Consider the following 20,087-nt stretch of genomic DNA (forward strand, 5'->3'; position numbering starts at 1 on the left):
AGGCACCCAACCAGAACAAATGAATCTTTCTTTCATGCATGACTTTTTTAACATCATGCACTGGCACGTGGAAAACACTGTTTCTTTGAATTATGCAGATCTCCCAAATCTTGACAGAGTTCATTACATAATGTCAAAAATCACAAACATTAATACCACCACCCATTAGAAAAGTCTTTAAGGAAGCTGTCAAGATCATGGTGGCAGACACAAGTTTTCCAAATTTCTATTATTTGCTTGAAAGCTCATATTTTACCATTCACAAAAAATACTATTAATTTTTTTTCTCTAAGTGGCGGGTGCCCTTTTCAATTCTGTGGAAATGTCTGCCAAAATACCAAGATTAAATAACTCACTGTATGTGGTGACCAGACTCAAAAGTGGCCACCACGATCCCATCCTCTGGTATTCATGTCTTCTGTGATTCCCTTTGAGTGTAACTTGCTTCTAACTAAAATAATACAGCAAAGGTAACAGGTTATACATGACTTTTTGTATGTGCTCACATTACATAAGATTTTAATGTTACCCTGCCAAGATTCTCTTTCTCGTGTGGGCTTTGAGGAAGCAAAAAGCTATGATGACTCAAGTAATCAAATGCTGCCAATACCATGAGAACCTGGAAGCAGATACTTCCCCAGTCAAGCTTCAGATGACACTGCTACCTCAGAGCCCACACCTTGAATGTAGCCTTGTGAGATCTTGAAGCAGAGGATCCAGATAAGCTATGACCTGACTCCTAACTCACAGAAACTGTGAGATAAGAAATTTGTGTGGTTTTGAAGCACAAGTTTGTGATAACATTGACATGGAGAAACAAATAGTCATTCTTTCAAGTAAAAATGTTCTTCTATTTTTAAAAAGTGGGTAGTTTAGCTCCCAATTCAACACAAGCAGTTTTCTTCAAGATACATCATAGTTCAAAGAAGTGCTTTACACAAACTATCCATTTCATCACACAAAATATTTTTAAAAGACACATATTCAAAAGTGGAGAATTAACAAAATTAATAACATCTCAATATATCCTCAAGCAAACAGTATGATTGCAATATTTTTTACTGTGAGTACATGGTGGTGACTAAAACAGAAACTACTAGTACAGCCTGATATCAATGTCTTGAGGCACCAGCAGTTTACCCACCATTGTTTTTGCATCATAAGTGCAAATGTCAACATAAAATAAAAGGCAAATAGTGTCTTTGTATTATGATCACAATATTGTTGACTCCAAAATCCATGACAGAGTCTCAGGGGAAACTCCAGGGCCTGAAAATAGAACTTTGGAAACTGTCATACTAAGGCAATGCTCCCATTTTTTAAAGTATACATTTATATATAGCATATGTATGAGTATGTATATATGTATGTATGTATGCAAATATATATGAACTATGGGTAAGTCTGGATTAAAATCGCAAAACTGTCATCTGCCAGTTGTGTGATGCTGAGTAAATTATTTAACATCTGTGAGCTTCAGTTTCCTCAAATAAAAAAGAGGGATAATAACACTGCTTACTTCACAGGGACATTTAAGAATTAAATTAGATTAATTTTTATATTGATAGCATTTAGCACAAAGCCTTATACATATTAACAGTTTGATAAATGCTAACAATTATTTTTTGTTGAGGTTTTTTAAAATATCTTATTTATTTATTTCTAGAGAGAGGGGGAGGGAGGGAGAAAGAGAGGGAGAGAAACATCGACATGCAAGAGAAACATCAACTGGTTGCCTCTCGTATGCTCTCTGACCAAGGACTGAACCACAACCCAGCCATGTACCCTGACAGGGAATCAAACTGGTGACCTTTGGCTTTGTGGGACAATGCCCAATGTGATAAACCACACCAGTCAGGGCTCTGAATTTTTTATACTATGAAAGTATGATTTCAGAATAAAAAGCTATGATAGCCTCTCAAGAATTTTCCCAATTAAGAACTAAGAACACTTCGCCCACTTTATCATCTTAAACAGCCTGCCATTATGCAATATTCATTACTGATTATACTTTTATTCATATTTTGATAGCATATTTTTTAATACTATACCTATTTAACTTAAGCATATTACTTGATTTAGGAACAGGTTGGGGAGTTAGTTCCTACAGTTACTACTTTGGGTATTGGTTGAGCTACTATATGACATTTCCTGATGCTGATTATGCTTCTATTGAATGACTGACTACCCATGATAGTCCAGAACTTTAACTGGGTATGGTTGACACTGACAATTAATATCCAATGTATTCCTGAGCTGACTGTGTAGTTTCAGAAACACTTACAGGTTTAGACAAAGGCTGAACAGTAACAGAACTATCTGAAGATCTAGATTCAGGATGAAAATTTACTGGCGAGGCAGCCACTGGATTTGATGTTGGGTTCGTGTAGTGCTGACTTGTAGGCTTGAATGCAGCAGTAATACCTGTATTTCAAAATTACACAATATATTGAATATATTTCTATATAATCATTGATATCAAAATACTTCATTTTAAAATTAAAATAATAAAATAATACTATACCTCTACTGAGTGCGCCATTCTTTATTCCCCTCGAATATGAGCTGGGGTTTACTCTATTCAAAATATCTATAAAAAATTATATTTATTTTAAAATTCATTTGTTTGAATGAAATCTATATTAAGGTAATAGACATTATTAATTGAAAACAGGTTCCTGAAAGGAATATACACGTGTAAGTTTGTGACTTAAGAATACAGTTCATTTTAAATATATGTATATATTTATCTACTAAAGAAACAAGATTCCAAGCTTTAACTGTTTCACAGACTTAGAGCAACCTTTCTAACTATAATGTAAAATCCAAATGCCAGAAGTAAAAGTCTGATAAACCTGACTACTTAAGTCAAACCTTCTGTATGGCAAAGAAACAGTTCATTATGAGTAAAACTTTTCCAAAAATACGTTCATATATGACCTATAATTAAAGTATATGTCTTTCTTTGAGTGGTGACAGGGCTGTACCTACACTCAGGTTCCTATTACTCAAAATCAAACCTTTGTCCAAATTCCATACCCCATGCACATCCCTAAAAGCTTTAAGTATCTCCTTATAAGGGTCTTTTTGGATTATCTGCACCATTACTTTTGAGTTCTGAAAGGGAACCTATCAGAGATTGCAAACTAAAATGAACCTACAGTTTACCAGAGTATCTTATAACTTAAAGAGTTTCCAATCTACCACTATACCAGAAGTCAATGGGAGCCTAACTAAGATTTGGAAGTGTGGGGATTTGCCTAGAATTGTTGGTTAGAAAAAGACAAAAGCACAAACACACCAAACATCATTAAAACTTACTTTTTTTCCCTTGGCAAAAGGGAACCAGATCTCACAAAAGTAGGGTTATTTTCTGATAACAGCAATGCAGTGTTCTATATCTAAGCACCACAGATGTCTTATTTTAAAAAAAGAATCTGCTCCAACAACTTAACACCATATTCATTCAGAAACTCACAATTACTTACCAAACCATCAAGGAACTATCACTAGAGTACTTATTGGAGGTTGTTTTCTACAAAACACAAGATTTTACCCTCCTTTCTGGCAGTTTATAAACATTCAATCCATGTTCCATGTTAATGTATTTTATGATTTACACATAACAATACAATCTTTTTAATTCAACATCTTAACAGTTCAGAAAAAAAATTCTACTGGAGTCAATGTACTTTTTAACATAATTATTTTAAAGCTAATAAACACTGTTCTAGTCAAACACTGTTAAATCATGTACAATCGGAATAAATTCAACTTGAATTGTTACTATCATGTTATAGTAACAATTTTGCAATATAATAATATTCCAGTATAAAATAATCATGACTAGAAACAATAATTAAAGAGAATATATAATTATGTTCCGTTATCAACAAGTATCATTCAATTTATAACAAAGTGGCATTGCACTTAGAACTTCCATGAGAGATTATCAATTTGCCAGAGGAAATGATATTGAGAATTCAACTGGTTAAGTTATTCTCCCTCTAATAAAACTGAATAAGTGTCATAAGTTTAGGAGAAACAGGAACAAAAAGCAGGCTTTCCAAAAAATTTAAAATACTCTCTTTACCACATTTCTAAGTAGTGCCTTGGTAAGAAAACCTAAAATCTGTAAATTATTTCTCTGTACTTCTATACATTTTTGAGTGGACATTTTAACTGGTGGCACTGCCCTTTGTTTTAACATTATAACAATGTCAAATCCAATTACTCTAACTGAAATCTAGTATCTACAAAAGTATTGAAGTGAAAGACACATTTTTCATTTTCACCAGTAACTTTATTGATTTGGATATTTTGAGTATTCAGCTATCTCCCACATGGTATATAGCGCTGATTGTTTCAATCAGTGTCTCAATTTGATTGTTATCAACTTTAACTGGTATACCCAATCATGGAGCATTGTCCAGCAAGAAATCACCACCACGAAAGTTTGCAAACCACTTCTGACACATTTAGTCTGTCATAGCACCTTCTCCATACAACTGCACAAATCTTTTTTTTGCATTTCAGTTGTATTTTTGAAATAACGCAACCTTTCTTGAAATAAGAAAGCATAACATGCCAAAATGTTGCATATTTTTTCCATTTTCAATATTAAAATGGCTACATGAAAATTCACCAGTTTTGGTAAGGTTTTTTCCCAATGCACATTGATATGACAGCTGTCACAATACAATCTAACAAAATTGTTTCAAATGAAATTAAAGACAACTAAGTGCTACTAGAAGCCATCTTGGGGGAAAAAACCAAACCCAACAAATGCAAGCTGCTGGGATAATGGGTATGGTCAGAAGTACCTGTTGGTATACAGGCCAGAAATTATGAAATCAATCCTATGTTGCCTACACATTTTTTATCTATAAATGGATGACAATGTAATGAAGCAGTTGCCTGGATTTGAGAATCCCTATCTGAGACACACAAACTCATTTAGTACATTCTGACATTTTAAACGAAGTATTCTAAACCCATTTTTCCCACTTCTGAGTTTGAGGGGGGGGGGGGGGGAGATAAATAAACAAATAGGATACTTGGCTCCACTAAAAATTATGATTTCTAGTAACGAAAGACCTCCAATGTCACCAGCTAATGTTAGTCTGTTTCTTTTTCTTAGATCTGATATTTTAACCTCTTACTGCCTTCCTCAAGTGCCCCATCACATCCCTATCCTATTTCTAAAAATCTTATTTACCTCCCAACCAGCTGTTCATTCCCAACTCTTTATAAAAGAACAAGATCATATGTACCTATAACTCAGTCCATAATTTTTTCCTTTAGAAGCAATACCTTATAAAACTTGGCTTCACTAAAAAGTAAATGCTTACTTGAAATTGCTGGTTTTGAACTTGATATCTCTCCAACAAAGATTGGCTCATCATCATCATCATCCTCAACCTCTTTTACTTTCTTCTGCCACGGTTCCAACTCTTCTTCTTCACATTCCATAAAGAGTTCTGCCATTTTCGATTTTCTAATTCTCAAAAGGAAAGCAAACCTTATTTTACAAAAAAAAATTAATATATAGTATGATATTTAAGATCTACTTTAATAATCCTAATAGCAATTTCTGAATTTATATTTGTAGTTAGTACATGGTAACAACAACAAGAAACTCCGAACTTACTCTCTTAGATGACAGATAACTATCAACACGTAGATAAATAGGTAGATAAAGATAGAGATAGACAGGTAATGGTTGACAGTAGTTACAGTGGACAGGAAATTTGCAAAGTGAATTTCAGTTATATTCCTGGAATATGATTATATCTACAAAAGTGATTTCACTGAACAATTATCTGAAAAAAAAGTATTAATAAAAGGAAATAAACTAAGAATAAGAGGCAACAGATGTAGATATACTAGAAAAAATGAACTAAATTCAGGAATGCCAGGCACAGAGCAAAGCAGGAATGAGGTGCTACCAGGGGTGTCCAACCTGTAGCTGGTGTGCCACATGCAGCCCAGAATGGCTGTGAATTTGGCCCAATACAAAATTTACTTAAAACATTATGAGATCTTTTTGTGATTATGTGTCACAAAGTATTTAATGTATGGCCCAAGACAACTCTTCTTCCAATGTGGCCCAGAGATCCCCTATACAAAAAAAAGGGAACGAAATGAGGCTTATTCCATTCAGGGTAATTTCCCTTCTACAAAGCTATGTCACAAATCATTTCCTGACCTAACATTATTTAAATGTTTAGTAGGCCACCTGCCAAAAAGCAAGGCATTCTCATTTTCCCAAATGTCACTAACATAATCTTGCTTTTCTAAATTATAATATACTACTAGCTATATAAAGTTTTTCAAATCAAATGATTAAAAATATCATATGTCAAAGTCCAAACTGAGCTCCTTGAGAGTATATTTCCCTCTACACTTTAGACAGGCAGTAGGTACACAGTATATAGTAATCTATGGACTAGGGAACGAGGCAAAGTGAGGCAATGCCTAATTTAAAAAAAAATAGGGGAAATACTAGTATACTGATAATAAAAGTATCATTTATTTCCAGTTAATATATGTTATGAGCTGAATTGTATTTCTCCAAAATTTATGTATCAAAGTCCTCAACACCAGTACCTCACAATGTGACTATATTTGGAGTCAGTCTTCAAAGAGGCAATTAAGTTAAAATTAGGTTACTAGGGTGAGAGCTAATCCAGTATGACTGGTGTCCTTCAAAAAAGAGATCAGGCCCTAACTACGTATTTCAGTTTGGTTGGAGCACTGTCCTGTGTACCAAAAAGTTGTGGGTTCAATCCCTAGTCAGGATACATACAGAAGGCAACCAGTCGATGTTGCTCTCACATCAATGTTTCTTTCTTTCTTTCCCCACCAACCCCCTTTCCTCTCTCTCTAAAATAAACAAATATATCCTAGGGTGAGGATTAAAAAAAAAAAAGAACAGATCAAGACACAGATACATATACAAAGATAAGACCATCTGAAAACACAGGAAGCAGATGGCCATCTATAAGCCAAGGAGAGAGGCCTGAAACAGATCCTTTCCTCATGGCCCTCAAAAGAACCAACCTTAGTAGCACCTTCATCTTCCAGCCTTCAGAATTGTGAAAAAATAAATTTCTATTGTTTAAACTGTCCAGTCTATGGTGCTTTGTTATGGCAGCCCTAGCAAATTAATACAGAAGACAATGGATTAATTCTTTCATTCTTTTTAACAGGGCAATGCTGCTGTCAATACAATGCCCTTACCTTTGTATAATTCCCAGTGTATGCCTAAAACCAAGGACAGCACCAAACCCTATATATACTATGTTTTTTCCTATATATATATATGAGATAAAGTTTAATTTATAGATTAGGCACAGTAAGTGATTAGCCATAAAAACTGACAAAATAGAACAATGATATATACTGTAATAGTTATGTGAATATGGACGTTCTCTCTCAAAATATCATGTAATATATTTATCTCATTGTGAAATGAGATTAAAAAAATGCCTATGTGATGAGATGAGTGAAGTGAATGATGTGGGCATTGTTACAGCATTAGGGTACTGTAAGGGCTACTTGAACATAAGCACTAATACCTCAACAGCTGATCTGATAACTGAGACAGCTACTTATGCAACTAACAAGACAGGTAGGGCTATGCAACACAGATACGATGGACAAAGGGATGATTCTCCAAGGGTGAGATGGAGCTGAAAGGTATGATTCTATCATGCTATTCTAAAAGGCGCTTAATTTAAGATTTAAGAATTGTTTATTTCTGGAATTTCCTATTTAATATGTTGGCTGTGTTTAACTACAGGTAACTGAAACAGAAAATGAAACTTCAAATATGGGGTAAGTACTGCACATTGAGATATATTTTTGGAAAAAAAATTAAAGACATATAATAGCTTTATGATTTTTTTAAGAATTATTTTTTTGTGGATCGAGCACAGGCTGCGAACCAAAGTGTCGCAGGTTCGATTCCCAGTCAGCGTACATGCCTGGGTTGCAGGCCATGAACCCCAGCAACCACACATTGATGTTTCTCTCCCTCTCTCTCTCTCCCTCCCTTCCCTCTCTAAAAATAAATAAAATCTTAAAAAAAATTATTTTTTTGTCTATGCATATGATTATGTATACCAAACTGATAATAGTTATCACTGAGTATAGGGAGAAAACACTTCATGTCTACTTTACTCACTTTTTAATTTCCATTATTTGTTTTTATGTGTTTGTTACTTTAACAATCTAAGAGTTTTTAAGGAAATGTGCCTACCTCTTATCCTTTCTCCTGAAGCAAAGTTATCAATATATAAGCCACATATAATAGTATCAGTCATGGCAGCAACAATTACTTTTTGGTTGAAAAGGGTTGTTGCCCATTAAGATGCAGAGCTGACTTTCTGTAAATTGTCGTCTAAGTAATGACATGATATCAGCCAATTTTATGAGTCATTTTATGTAATGTCAAATATTGGAACATGAAACTTAGGATTCAGAAATTCTTGGATTTAATTTTGATCTCCAAACTCACCAAATGTCTTCAGATAATGCAACAAGTTATATCTTAGTTTTCTTTCCTATAAAATATAAATACCTAATATAAGAATGTTTTTATTAAATTTAATGCACACATATTTCATCTTTTTTCCTATAAAAAGCTCATTTTTTAAGTTTGATTATGTTTGACATACACATATAACTCATTTACATAACTGGTTCATTCCTGAATGAACCCAAACTTTGTAAGTAAAATGGTGATTCTATTAAGCAATTACTACTTAAATAAGGTCTAAATTATTAAATTATAAAATTTTAAATACATTCTTTTGTAAAAATGAGGAATCACCTCCATCACGTATTGTTTAAGTAAGTCTGAATTTTCAAATGCTAATACTAATCTTTTACTATTGCCTATTCTTGTTTAAGATATAAATTAAATTATTTCCATAAGAACACAATTTTAAATAAATTTTAGTTCACATTTCTCTGGTTTTTAATAAGTAAATTGAAAAAGAAAACTAACTGGATCTATTTCATCATAGATTCATTCAAAAATAACTACTCATTGCCATCTGTAAGCAAGTAATGTGCTAAGTTCTAGAAAAAAACAGATTAATGTCATAGACTTGGGCTTTAGAAATTTACAGTCTAGTATGTCTGTAAGTCTTTGGGCTTGAAAAACAAATGCTGTTACAATCATCATTTAAAAACACATCTGAATTGCGTTATTTAAAATAAGAATTTTAAAAGGACCTACTAATACCAAGCATACAGAATATTTTTTAAGAGCTGCAATTACACAGCCTAAGAGATTCATCATAATCTTTTTGTTAAATTATCATATAAGTACCATTTAGCAAAACTCTAAAATTAATACTCAATTTACAAATATTCAACTAATAAAGACCTATCCATATGAACAAGATATTGCCATCTATGACTATAGAGATAACTTTTGAGATAACTTTTAAGGTTATTGGTTGTTGAGATAACTTCAACATCTTTAGGACCACAGCAGCTACTTAGAGACCAAAACTGATACACTCACAAATACCCTAAAAAGTTAGAAATCCTCATATGCAATTAGAACCATAATTTTGGCCTAAAGCTGCACTATGTAATACAGTAGTCACTAGATATATGTGGCTATTTAAATTTAAATTTATTAAAATTAAATAAAATTTTAAATGCAGTTTCACTAGCCACATTTCAAATGCTCAAAGCCATACCCATGGCTGGTGACTACTGTACTGGACAGTGCAAATACAGAATATTTCTACTAGACAATGATGGTCTAAAGAATCACTGCCATATTTCATCCTAGTTAATAAAGAAACAAACAGTTTCATAAATTCCTTTGGCATCTTAGCCACTGGGGCATGCCAAAACCATCACCATAAAAACTTCTCTGAAGTCACTACTTCAGAATTTTGGTGGTAAGGCATGGAATTCTATAAAGGATTAAATCAGCTGCCATTTGAAGTGGACTATCCAGCAAAGATAGGGAGTGGGAATCTCAAAGTTCCAAAAGATCTTTGCAGCTCCTGTAGCTCAGAGCTGCCTCCAAAACAGACAGAAAAAGAGAACACTCTACCAATCTACTGACTCAGGTAGAAATATCATGCCTATGTTTAAAACACGTGTTTCTATGGAGAAGAAAAATTAATTCCAAGTAACTGACTTATCAAAGGTTTTTTAATTCATTCACTTTGAGACTGTGAAAACATATTACTATTTTATTTTTTGTTTCAGCTTTTACATATCTAATAATAAATTATATCTTAAATAATTTTTCTATTAAAAAGTTTTTAAGTCAATGGAAATTTGGCTTTAAATTTTAATTGCTTGTCAAATTTACTTTTATCCATTGACAGATATAACCAGATGCAATGTCACTGTGTAGAATAATAAAGGTAATGCATTTGATCTAGTACATGGCAAACACTATAGCATAGGTGTGCTATGGACTAGATGCAGTCCTATTTAATTTTCTGATTAAAGAAAAGATTAAGCAGTTCCACAAACCACAACTATAGCATCTGAACATAAAAAAGAGCAGAGCAGAGGGGTAGTAGCCAGAAGAACCAAGCGATAGCCTCAGCACTGCCACAACTTTCAGTTAAGTCACCTTACAATTCCAGGTCTAAGTTCTTAGTTCAAATGAATGATCTCTAAGGTTCAATTCAGCTCTGTAAATTGTACACTTCACTGTAAATTGTACACTTTATTTTTTAAAATAGTACACAACTGTATTAATTTTTTTTACAAAACACCAAACAGATCTAACTGTGCACAGCTTAACATGGTAATCACAAGAGAAAAACAATTCAACCAATTTTCCACATTTCCAGAACACAGTGGCCTCTACTTGTTTCCTAGAAACTGTATACTTTAAATGTTTATTAACCATAAATAGTAAAACTTGCTGAAGAATAAATGCCAGATTCAAGTTCTTACTCAACCACTTATTAGCTGTATGATCTTGGGAAAGTTAGCTAATCTCTGTGCCTTGCTGTACTAAATATATCTTATAACAGATTTACAATGAAAACTAAGAGATAATATGCATAACACAAGCTCAGTGCATGGCACACAGAAATCACTCAATAAATCTTCACCCTTTTTAACTCCGGACTAAACGCTATTTTAAAGAACTTTAAGGGCAGATCACAACTGTGTTATAATGGAATTTACAAGCTATCAGCTGAGTATTTAAAAATCATTTTGTTATATATATGATCTTCATTACAGCCATATTTCTCATGATGAAATTTTAGCTTTATGTGCCTTCTGGAATGTAGCTGTCAAATCTATCTTGCCATATTTTCATCTTTTTAAAAAAACACTTATAAACTAGTTAAAACACATATGACAAATTTATAAAGCATCATATAAACACATACAAAATTTATCAACATGGTTAAATTATATACTACTAGTCTCATAAAATAAAACATCTAATTCAAAAATACCAACACATAAATGCATAAAAATAGCACTGGCTGGGTGGCTCAGTTGATTAGAGCATCATCCCAATATGCCAAGGTTGCAGGTTCGATCCTCAGTCAGGGAACATACAAGACTCAATCAATGAATTCATACATAAGTGGAACAACAAATCGATGTCTCTCTCTTCCCTCACTCTAAAATCAATAAATAAAAAAATGCATACAAATTAGCACTGGATAAAGTATTTATAACTTTTCATAAAAAACCCGCCTTTGCTCTATACATTCCTGTATTTTAATTTCTAAAAAAAAAATCCTTTTTTAAAATGAGTAGGTGGTAAGTAGAATACAGAAGTGAATGTGAGGAATATGGTGAATGCCTAAGTTCTCTATCTCCTCAAACTCTAAAAGTTAGAGTTATCCAATGAAACAATCTAGGAAACCACATTTACACAATGGAATGCTATGTAGCAGAAAGAAGGACAGCATGAATGGAACTGGAGAGTATCATGCTAAGTGAAATAAGCCAGGTGGCGAAAGAGAAATACCATTTAATCTCACCTATAAGTGGAACCTAATCAACAAAACAAACAAGTGAGCAAAGTAGAACCAGAGATATGGAAATAAAGAACAAACTGACAGTGATGAGAACAGAGAGGGGAGAAGGGGAAGGGTCAAGTCAAGGAATATTTATTAAAGGACCCATGGACAAAGATAATGGGGGAGGACTGAATGTGGGAGATGTGGGGAGTAGGGCAGGGGAGAGTAATGGGTGAAAAATGGGAACAACTGTAACTGAACAACAATTTAAAAAATGAGAAAAAAAGAAACCACATTAAAAAGTCAATCTTTGTTGGGTTTTTTTTTCTCATCATAAATATAACATTTAATTGGGGGTTGCACTCCTAACCAAGAAGCTGGCAACACCAAAACCAGATATGATTAACTTAATGTAAAAGAGAAAATACAAGATAAGAAATTAATATAATCACTTCAAATAGTGAAATTTTCTATTCAAAATAAATATAGCATATAAAAATAAAGTACAACTAACTCAAACTTAGTCTAAGATTAGCATGCTACCAGTAACTATTAAACCTTTAACAATTATACTTCAAAATGACATAGACCAAAGAAGAAAATAATACATGTTGTATATTTGTTACCAATTAAGTCTGTATTGTGAAAGAATAGTTACTGTTGTTTTCTTGTAACATCATATGAAATAAAGCTACCAAAATAATCTCCCTAAAAAAAAGAAGCCTGTGCTTCATTCAGCAAACTGCTTAAATCTACAAATCAATCTAAATCAGCACAGAATCATTAAAAACATCTAATTAAAAAGAACCCTTCTTCACAACAGGGTATGGGGTATCTCTCTTTGCACTACATCCAGGTAAAACTCCCTGCTGATCCTGATTCAGGCTGCAGACCTTTAACTCTGGTTACCACTGTCAGTCAAAACTGAGCTGAGTGCAAGGCAGCCACTATTACTTCCTTCTGCACAGTATTCTGCTGAAGGTATACATGAATATCCCAACAATTTCTATTGGTGTTTACATACATGAAAGTTCACTGAAAAGAAGTAAAACTCAAAGTAGTAGTTAGACTCAGTGGCTTATATATAATTTTAACAAAGGAAAGGGGATTTGGGCTTTGATAGACAAATCATAGGGAAGTAACTAGGAAATATATGAGGGAACTAATGAAAGATAAGGGTTATTTTAGTTAGGTCTGTTTATGCAAACTTATCTCATTACCACCTCTCCATCTCAAGTGATAAAGACTCTCTCTTCCTGCCCTGGCTGGTGTGGCTCAGTGGACTGAGTGCCAGCTGGTTAGATTCCCAGTCAGAGCACATGCCTGGATTGCAGGCCAGGTTCCCCAGTAGGGGGCCCGAGAGAGTCAACCACATATTGATGTTTCCCTCTCTTTCTTCCTCTCTCTCTGAAAATGAATAAATAAGATCTTTAAAAACAAAATAAAGTAAAAGTGACAATAATATTAAAATACTGTCAGAAATACAACTTGTGACAAATTTTTTTAAGTTTAGAATTGGCTTAATGTTATCCAGGAAGAAATATTCCTTTGTTGGCAATAACAGGTAGAACAGGATAGAACTGTTCAATTTCACAAGTGGAAAGCAAAATAAGTCAATTGCACATAATATCATTTCAAACATATTTGATGATTCTTACTGTTCTAAGAAAAACTAGTTATTCTTCTCAATGAATTCTCAAGCATCAGTGAATTTTAAAAACCCTGAATAAATTAACTGTAAGAGAGTTGTAATATAAAAAGACTAAAGGAGGTAGACACACTCAGTAAAAGGGTCATAACCTATACTTGCAAAAAAATGACTTGAAGATGATGGCCTATGAATGATATTAGTGCAGGGGATCCTTTTCATTGTATGGGGAAAGCTTCAATTACAAAACTGTAAGTTACCAAGTAGACTATTCCTCTTACTATTAATTAAAGAACTTACAGGAACTAATTAGAGAAGTCTGTCTTACCTTCTAAATATAATGTTCTTTTGCACAGGTCTAAAGGTAGGAAGGATAAAGGAAGATGTTCTTTGTGTGGATACAAAAAGTTTTTTTTGTTGATTTTTTTTTTAAGTACTACATTGTCCCCTGGCTGGTGTAGCTCAGCGGATTGAGTGCAGGCCTGTGAACCAAAGCATCGCCGGTTTGATTCCCAGTCAGGGCACATGCCTGGGTCACAGGCCATATCCCCAGTATGGGGTGTGCTCAAGGCAACCACACATTGATGTTTCAATCCCTCTCTTTCTCCCTCCCTTCCCCATCTCTCTAAAATAAATAAAATCTTTTTTAAAAATCTAGTATTTAAAAAAAAATAAAGTACTACACTGTAATAAGAATGCTTGCCAAGATGCAAGCATTCAAATGTGACACATATTCATTGTAAGGGTGGTACGTAATTAGATGATGCTTTATTTTTTTTATTTTCTAAGCATATTCTTATTAAAATTTCTAATAAGTTGTCTGACATTATCCCTTTATACTTCTGTATATCATATAAAAATATACAAAATAATTTAAAATGTTAAAAAAATAAAACAGTTCCTTTCAATCTAGATGATAAAAAGCAGTAACTATTTTTCATGGCATTCTGAATGTTTAAAAGAATCCTTAAAAGAAAATTGCTTTGTAGAAATAAATAAAAATTCTAGACAAACATTTTTGGTAGCTATGGAGTAAACTGTCATTTATATCTTTAAAAAAACTTGACTGAAAAATCAAGTATTTTTGAGTCCTCTGAAGCAGGAAAAGATAAATTGTTTGGGATTGCATATTCAATTAAATATGTATTTAATTTAATAAATATTAATTTATTTAATTTAATATTTATTTTAAAATATGTTAAATATTTTTCATCTTTTCAAAGTTATTTTTGAAATAACAAGTTATGTCATCAATAATCTCTAATTTCCTGCCACCTAAAACTCTGGTTTACCTTCTACTTACAAAAAGTGCTTTTCCATTTAGGTACATCCCCTTGCCCAATTCATATAGAAAAAACAACAGTAACAAAAATCTTGGTACGATTCTAAATGTTCTCTTGAATAAAGAAAACAAGTAAATATGGGAGAGGAAGGCACAAAATTATTTATTCCTTTCCTTTACCCTCCTCTCCCCTACTAGCACTGCCAATGCTGAGCAGTAAAACACTGGACCAAAGAAGCAGGACTGGATTAGATAGTCTAACTGGAAAAGAATGGATTGAAGTGGGGATGTTGAGATTTGTAGCCCTCCAACATCAAACTACCTCAGAACCTTTCTATTTATCCCAGCTCACTACTTGTATAAGGACCCTAAGCATATTTTCAAAGAAGACCATCTTTCTGGCATCTACTTTCTGCTTCTTCTCCCCTAACCCTCCCAGGCTCTGATGTAACACTCCAAGATCCCTAAACTTCATGTTACTCCTATCCTCCAAATTTGCTACCCTCCTTTATGCCGAAACACCCACTTCAAAAGAACTGCTCCAAATACGTCACATCAGATTACTGCAGATAAATTCATACCAAATAGAAAGGACAAAATATCACCCCATAGATTACAATGTTCCTCGACTTACAATGAGATTACATCCCAAATTGAAAATAACCTAATCAGAGGTGTCCAACCCTTTGGCGTCTCTGCGCCACACTGAAAGAAGAGTTGTCTTGGGCCACACATTAAATACACTGCATCACGTAATCACAAAAAAATCTCATAATGTTTTAAGTAAATTTACAATTTTGCGTTGGGCCAAATTCACAGGCATCTGGGCTGCACGTGGCCTGCCAGCCAAAGGTTGGACATCCCCGTGCCTAAGTCAAAAATGAATTTAGTACATCTAATCTACCAAACATACTAGTTTAGCCTAGCCTACCTTAAATGTGGCTCAGAACACTTATGCCACTAGGCTATCTTCCAAAAGGCCCTAACATCACTCAATACATCACAAGTTACGAGATGTAACTACGTCACAAGTTATACTTATTCCACAAACTAAAAAGGAATGATAACCACAAAATTAAGAGGGCTGAGAACAAAGACCAAAATGGTGACAGGACATTGTATGCAAAAGGACCGAAGTGCAACACAATAATTATGTGTGTCTAAAAGAATTTAATCACTACACACCACAGCCTCTAAATATAGAAGGCTCTCTACAGGGGAGGGGGGAGGGAGATCCCATTAGAGCATAAGCTCACCCTTCTCAATTCCATGATCACATCAAGTTTCTGCTCTGCTTTTCGAAACTCCATCTCCTACTGGTATGAACTAAACCTTGGTTTGTGTACCTCACTCGGAAGGGTTTGCAACACAATCACCTACAGCTGAGCAGTATCATTTGGCTGCTGCAATCCAGCATCATGAGAAAATATCAAACCACCTATCACTAACCCAAGAAAAGATCAAAATTTAAAATTTGAAGTACAGTTTCTACTGAACATATATTGCTTTTGAACCATAGTAAAGTTGAAAAATCGTTCAATTGAACCAACTTAGGTCAGGGGACCATCTGTACTTCCTAACTGCCAAAGGAAAATCCTTACAATGAAGAGGCTATCATCACCACCTTATCCAACAGATCAAATTTAAGATTACTAATAGGATAACCCCACTTTATGCACCTTCTGATGTATAATGTAAAATACACTGTATGATATAGACAAAACCAAAGAGTAGGAAATGGTAAAAAAATACAGAATGTAGATTATTTTTTTTTAATCCTCACCCGAGACTTTTTTTATTGATCCTGGGGAGAGGAGGGGTGAGGGAAAGGGAAACATGGATGTTAGAGAGAGTCATCATTCAGCTGTCTCCTGTACGAGCCCCAGCAGGGAATGGAATTGGCAACCTGGACACGTGCCCTGATGGGGAATCAAACCCTCAAACTTTTTGATGCTCCAACCAACTGACCCATCAGACCAGGGACAGAATGTGGGTTATTCTACAAGATCACTGGCCTAGTCTCTTCAAAAGGTCAATGTTGTCTCACACACAAAAAAAAGGTGGGAACAACACTATATTAAAAAATTAAAAGAAACTAGCCCTGGCTGGCGTAGCTCAGTGGATTGAGCATGGGCTGCAAACCAAAGTGTTGCAGGTTCGATTCCCAGCCAGGGCACATGCCTGGGTTGCAGGCCATGGCCCCCAGCAACCGCATATTGATGTCTCTCTCTCTCTCTCTCCCTCCCTTCCCTCTCTAAAAATAAATAAATTAAAAATCTTTAAAAAAAAAGAAACTAACACAAACTAATGTAATGCATGATTGGACACTGGTTCCAAAACAAACGATTAAAAAGGACATCTGGGGGACCACGTGAAAAATGTGAATACAGATTGTAGGAATTCTTCTTACTTTAAGCATGATTGTGGTATTGTAGTTATATAGAAAATTGGTCTTAATATTATGATATACATACTGACACACACAGTATACTTTGGTATGAACTGCCATGATATCTTCAGTACACTCTGAGAATGTTCACTTAAGAGAATGTGAAACAGGTAGATAAAACAAATGTGGCAAAACAGTAACAACCATTAAAACTATGCGCTATTCAACTTCTCGACGTTTGGGAAAAAATTAACATGAAAAATAAAAAGAGGTTGAAAGGTTCAGAAATGAATTCTTAAAAATAATGATGTAAAAGAAGGGGCAATTGGGTGGTGTATCTTAAATTTTGTAGGGAAGCTTCCTTGCTTCTTTCCCACACTCACCACACTCTCTTAAAAAAATACAACATAATATAGCGAATTGAACACTGAATGAGGACTCTGAAGACCTAAGGCTCCAGAAATGGCTCTATCACGGCGGGCCTCAGTAAAGAACTTTCCCCAGGGTCTTTCCTCACTTTCGCAACAGTTCTATTAGAGACCACTGCAGGGCTATGTGCTATGTGCACTGCAAAAGCGGTTTTGAGGTTCAAATTCACGGGTATCAATGACAGATACGAAAGCAAAATACAATTATAAGAGGATTTGCACTGATGTTTTAAAGCATCCAAAGCACATAGCCCTTAGTTCTGCAAACCAGGGCCTTCCACAGGCACAGTTTCTAAGAGACAGCTGGAGTTAGCACAGCGATGCCCCGATGTAGGACACCTTACAAATGCCCAGAGGCGGCTTAGGTACTTCAAAACTCTCCTCCTCCACCTCGGTGTTCTGTTTAATGGCCCTAAAAGACATCACATTCTTAAGGCACAGTTCAAGCCTGAAAACCATAAATAAATAAATGAACAAATAAATAAATAAATAAATAAATAAATCGTTAACTGCGCAGAATTTTTTAAGAGCTCCTCGCCAGGAGAACCCCGTGAACGAGGGTTCCCCCTGGCTTGCAGAAGCGGGCTCGCTTTGACGTTTCTCCTCTCTAGCAGATTTTTCTTTAAAGCGTTAAAACTTGAGGCAAGTCGAACTGGATAAAACCTCAAAGTGAGATCATTCTTTCCGCCTCACTAAATGAAGCCTGAAAGCTCCGTTCGAAACCCGTGTCTCCCCGTCCACGTTTCCCCTCAGGGCCGTTCCTCTGGAGACAATAAAACGGAACGCCTACAGCCGAGCGGGGAAGTCCCTTTGACAAGAACGAGGGTGTGAGCGTGCCGTGACTGGTCACCTGGGCCGGGGAACCTGGGCTCTGGCGGTCTCCGACGCCTGAAAGTTCGGAACCGCCGGTGGTCTTTGCCTACTACGAAAGAGACTCCGGGGAGATCTGCTGTGAGAGGAGCACGGGTCTCCGCCAAACATCGGCACAAAATGTACGGGAAGACCAAAGGGAGATGGCTCCAAAGACAAAAGCCGAACCAGGCTGAGGGTAACAGGCGCAAAGGCCTCGGGCCGTGAGGAGGAGAAGGAGGCGGAGGAAGAGACGCAGGAGCAGGCGGCAGTGGCCAGCGCTGCCCCGGCCTCCCGGCCGGAGCCCGCTACCGCGGCGCGATCCCTCCCACGCCAAGGCCGGCGCAAGATGGCGGGCCGACCGCCGCCGCCGCGCAGCCGGTCCCCTCCCCCGCTCCCTGGGCGCTCTCGGCGACCCGCGCCGGCCTCGACAGCCCCAGCCCAGCGCCCCCGGAATGAGGCGGCGCAGGCCGCGCGGGAGGGCCTCTGCCTGCTGCAGCGCGGGGCGGGCGGGGGCGGGGGGCGCTTACCGTGAACGGAGCGGATCGGCCTGACTGGGGCCCTGAGGAGGAGGAGAAAGAGGAGGAGGAAAAGGAGGAGCACGAAAACCTACACCGCGGCAACGGCGGAGGCTCCCATTGCAGAGCTGGCAGCTGAGCTGAGGGAAGGGGGGTGGGGGTGGGGGAATTCGCGTGGAACCCGCGCACTGCTTCATGGGTAGAATCCAGGTCAGTCTCCGGGTTCCCGGGCTCCCTTTCTTCCCGCCGACCCTGGGAGTCGGGTTGGGCATGTGCGCGAAGTCGCAGGCCCTCGAAGCCTTCGGAGCCCAGCCACGCGCCCCCTGTGAGCGAGGGCCTAGGTCAGGTCCTGCGCGACTGTGCGTGCCTGCTGGCTGCTCGGCAGGCAGTCCAGGGTAGCAATCCCTAAATCAGGACTGCACGGAATCTAAAGGCTTGAACCTGAGTTGCAGGGTCTCCCTATGTGTAACAGCTAGTTCTCTGCAGATTTGGAAGGTGAGAAGGTCTAGGAAGAGAGGCACCCTAAAATGGAACACTGTGCCTTAGGCACGAAGACATAAACTAGGTAAGAATAAGAAGTAGTCAGGTTCTTTTAATAATTTGCTAGTTTTTCCAAATTTGTTTCAAATGGACGATTTTGCCCGTGTTTCCTTTAATTCTTGACTCTGCCATAGGGTGTCTGTAATAACGACAACAATAAATAAAGTTAAGATAAATGCGTGTATAAGGACACTTGCCCAGATACTGCTTGCATAAATGCTTATATAAATACTGTATTCCGACTTGTAAGGAAAGGTTCCTCTCCCAGTTGTCCTCACAATGTCAATAGCAATAATGGTCCAGCTCTCAAGAGTGATCTGGATTTGAAATCTTGCCTCTTATTAGATTCTTAGCACACGTACCATCACTGCACAGAACATTCAGTCACTGAATTATGCCATTATTCCTGCCTGTTTGAATTAGTTTCTTATTCCTCATTCTGATTGCTCCAAGCT

The 20,087-nt window shown here is 36.3% G+C and overlaps 1 protein-coding gene across 10 annotated transcripts in view; it reads right to left on the reverse strand.

Annotated features, from left to right (window-relative positions):
- ZNF280D (zinc finger protein 280D) overlaps positions 1-19,276 on the reverse strand; it is a 94,489-nt gene extending 75,213 nt beyond the window's left edge. For 4 of the 10 annotated variants that reach the window (XM_036033947.1, XM_036033936.1, XM_036033956.1 and 1 more), the window contains exons 1-4: positions 19,105-19,274; positions 5,352-5,521; positions 2,525-2,590; positions 2,285-2,424 (exon numbers count right to left, since the gene is read on the reverse strand). In XM_036033947.1, coding sequence (XP_035889840.1) covers positions 2,285-2,424; positions 2,525-2,590; positions 5,352-5,487 — 342 coding nt within the window. In that variant the 5' untranslated portion in view covers positions 5,488-5,521; positions 19,105-19,274. Of the gene's footprint in view, positions 1-2,284; positions 2,425-2,524; positions 2,591-5,351; positions 5,522-18,069; positions 18,168-19,104 lie in introns of those variants that run through there. The other 6 variants (XR_004904925.1, XM_036033950.1, XM_036033923.1 and 3 more) reach the window with 5 other exon arrangements.
- Between the last annotated feature and the right edge of the window lie 811 nt (positions 19,277-20,087).

Source organism: Phyllostomus discolor, chromosome 1 (genome assembly GCF_004126475.2).
Source record: "Phyllostomus discolor isolate MPI-MPIP mPhyDis1 chromosome 1, mPhyDis1.pri.v3, whole genome shotgun sequence".
NCBI classification, from domain to species: Eukaryota; Metazoa; Chordata; class Mammalia; order Chiroptera; family Phyllostomidae; genus Phyllostomus; species Phyllostomus discolor.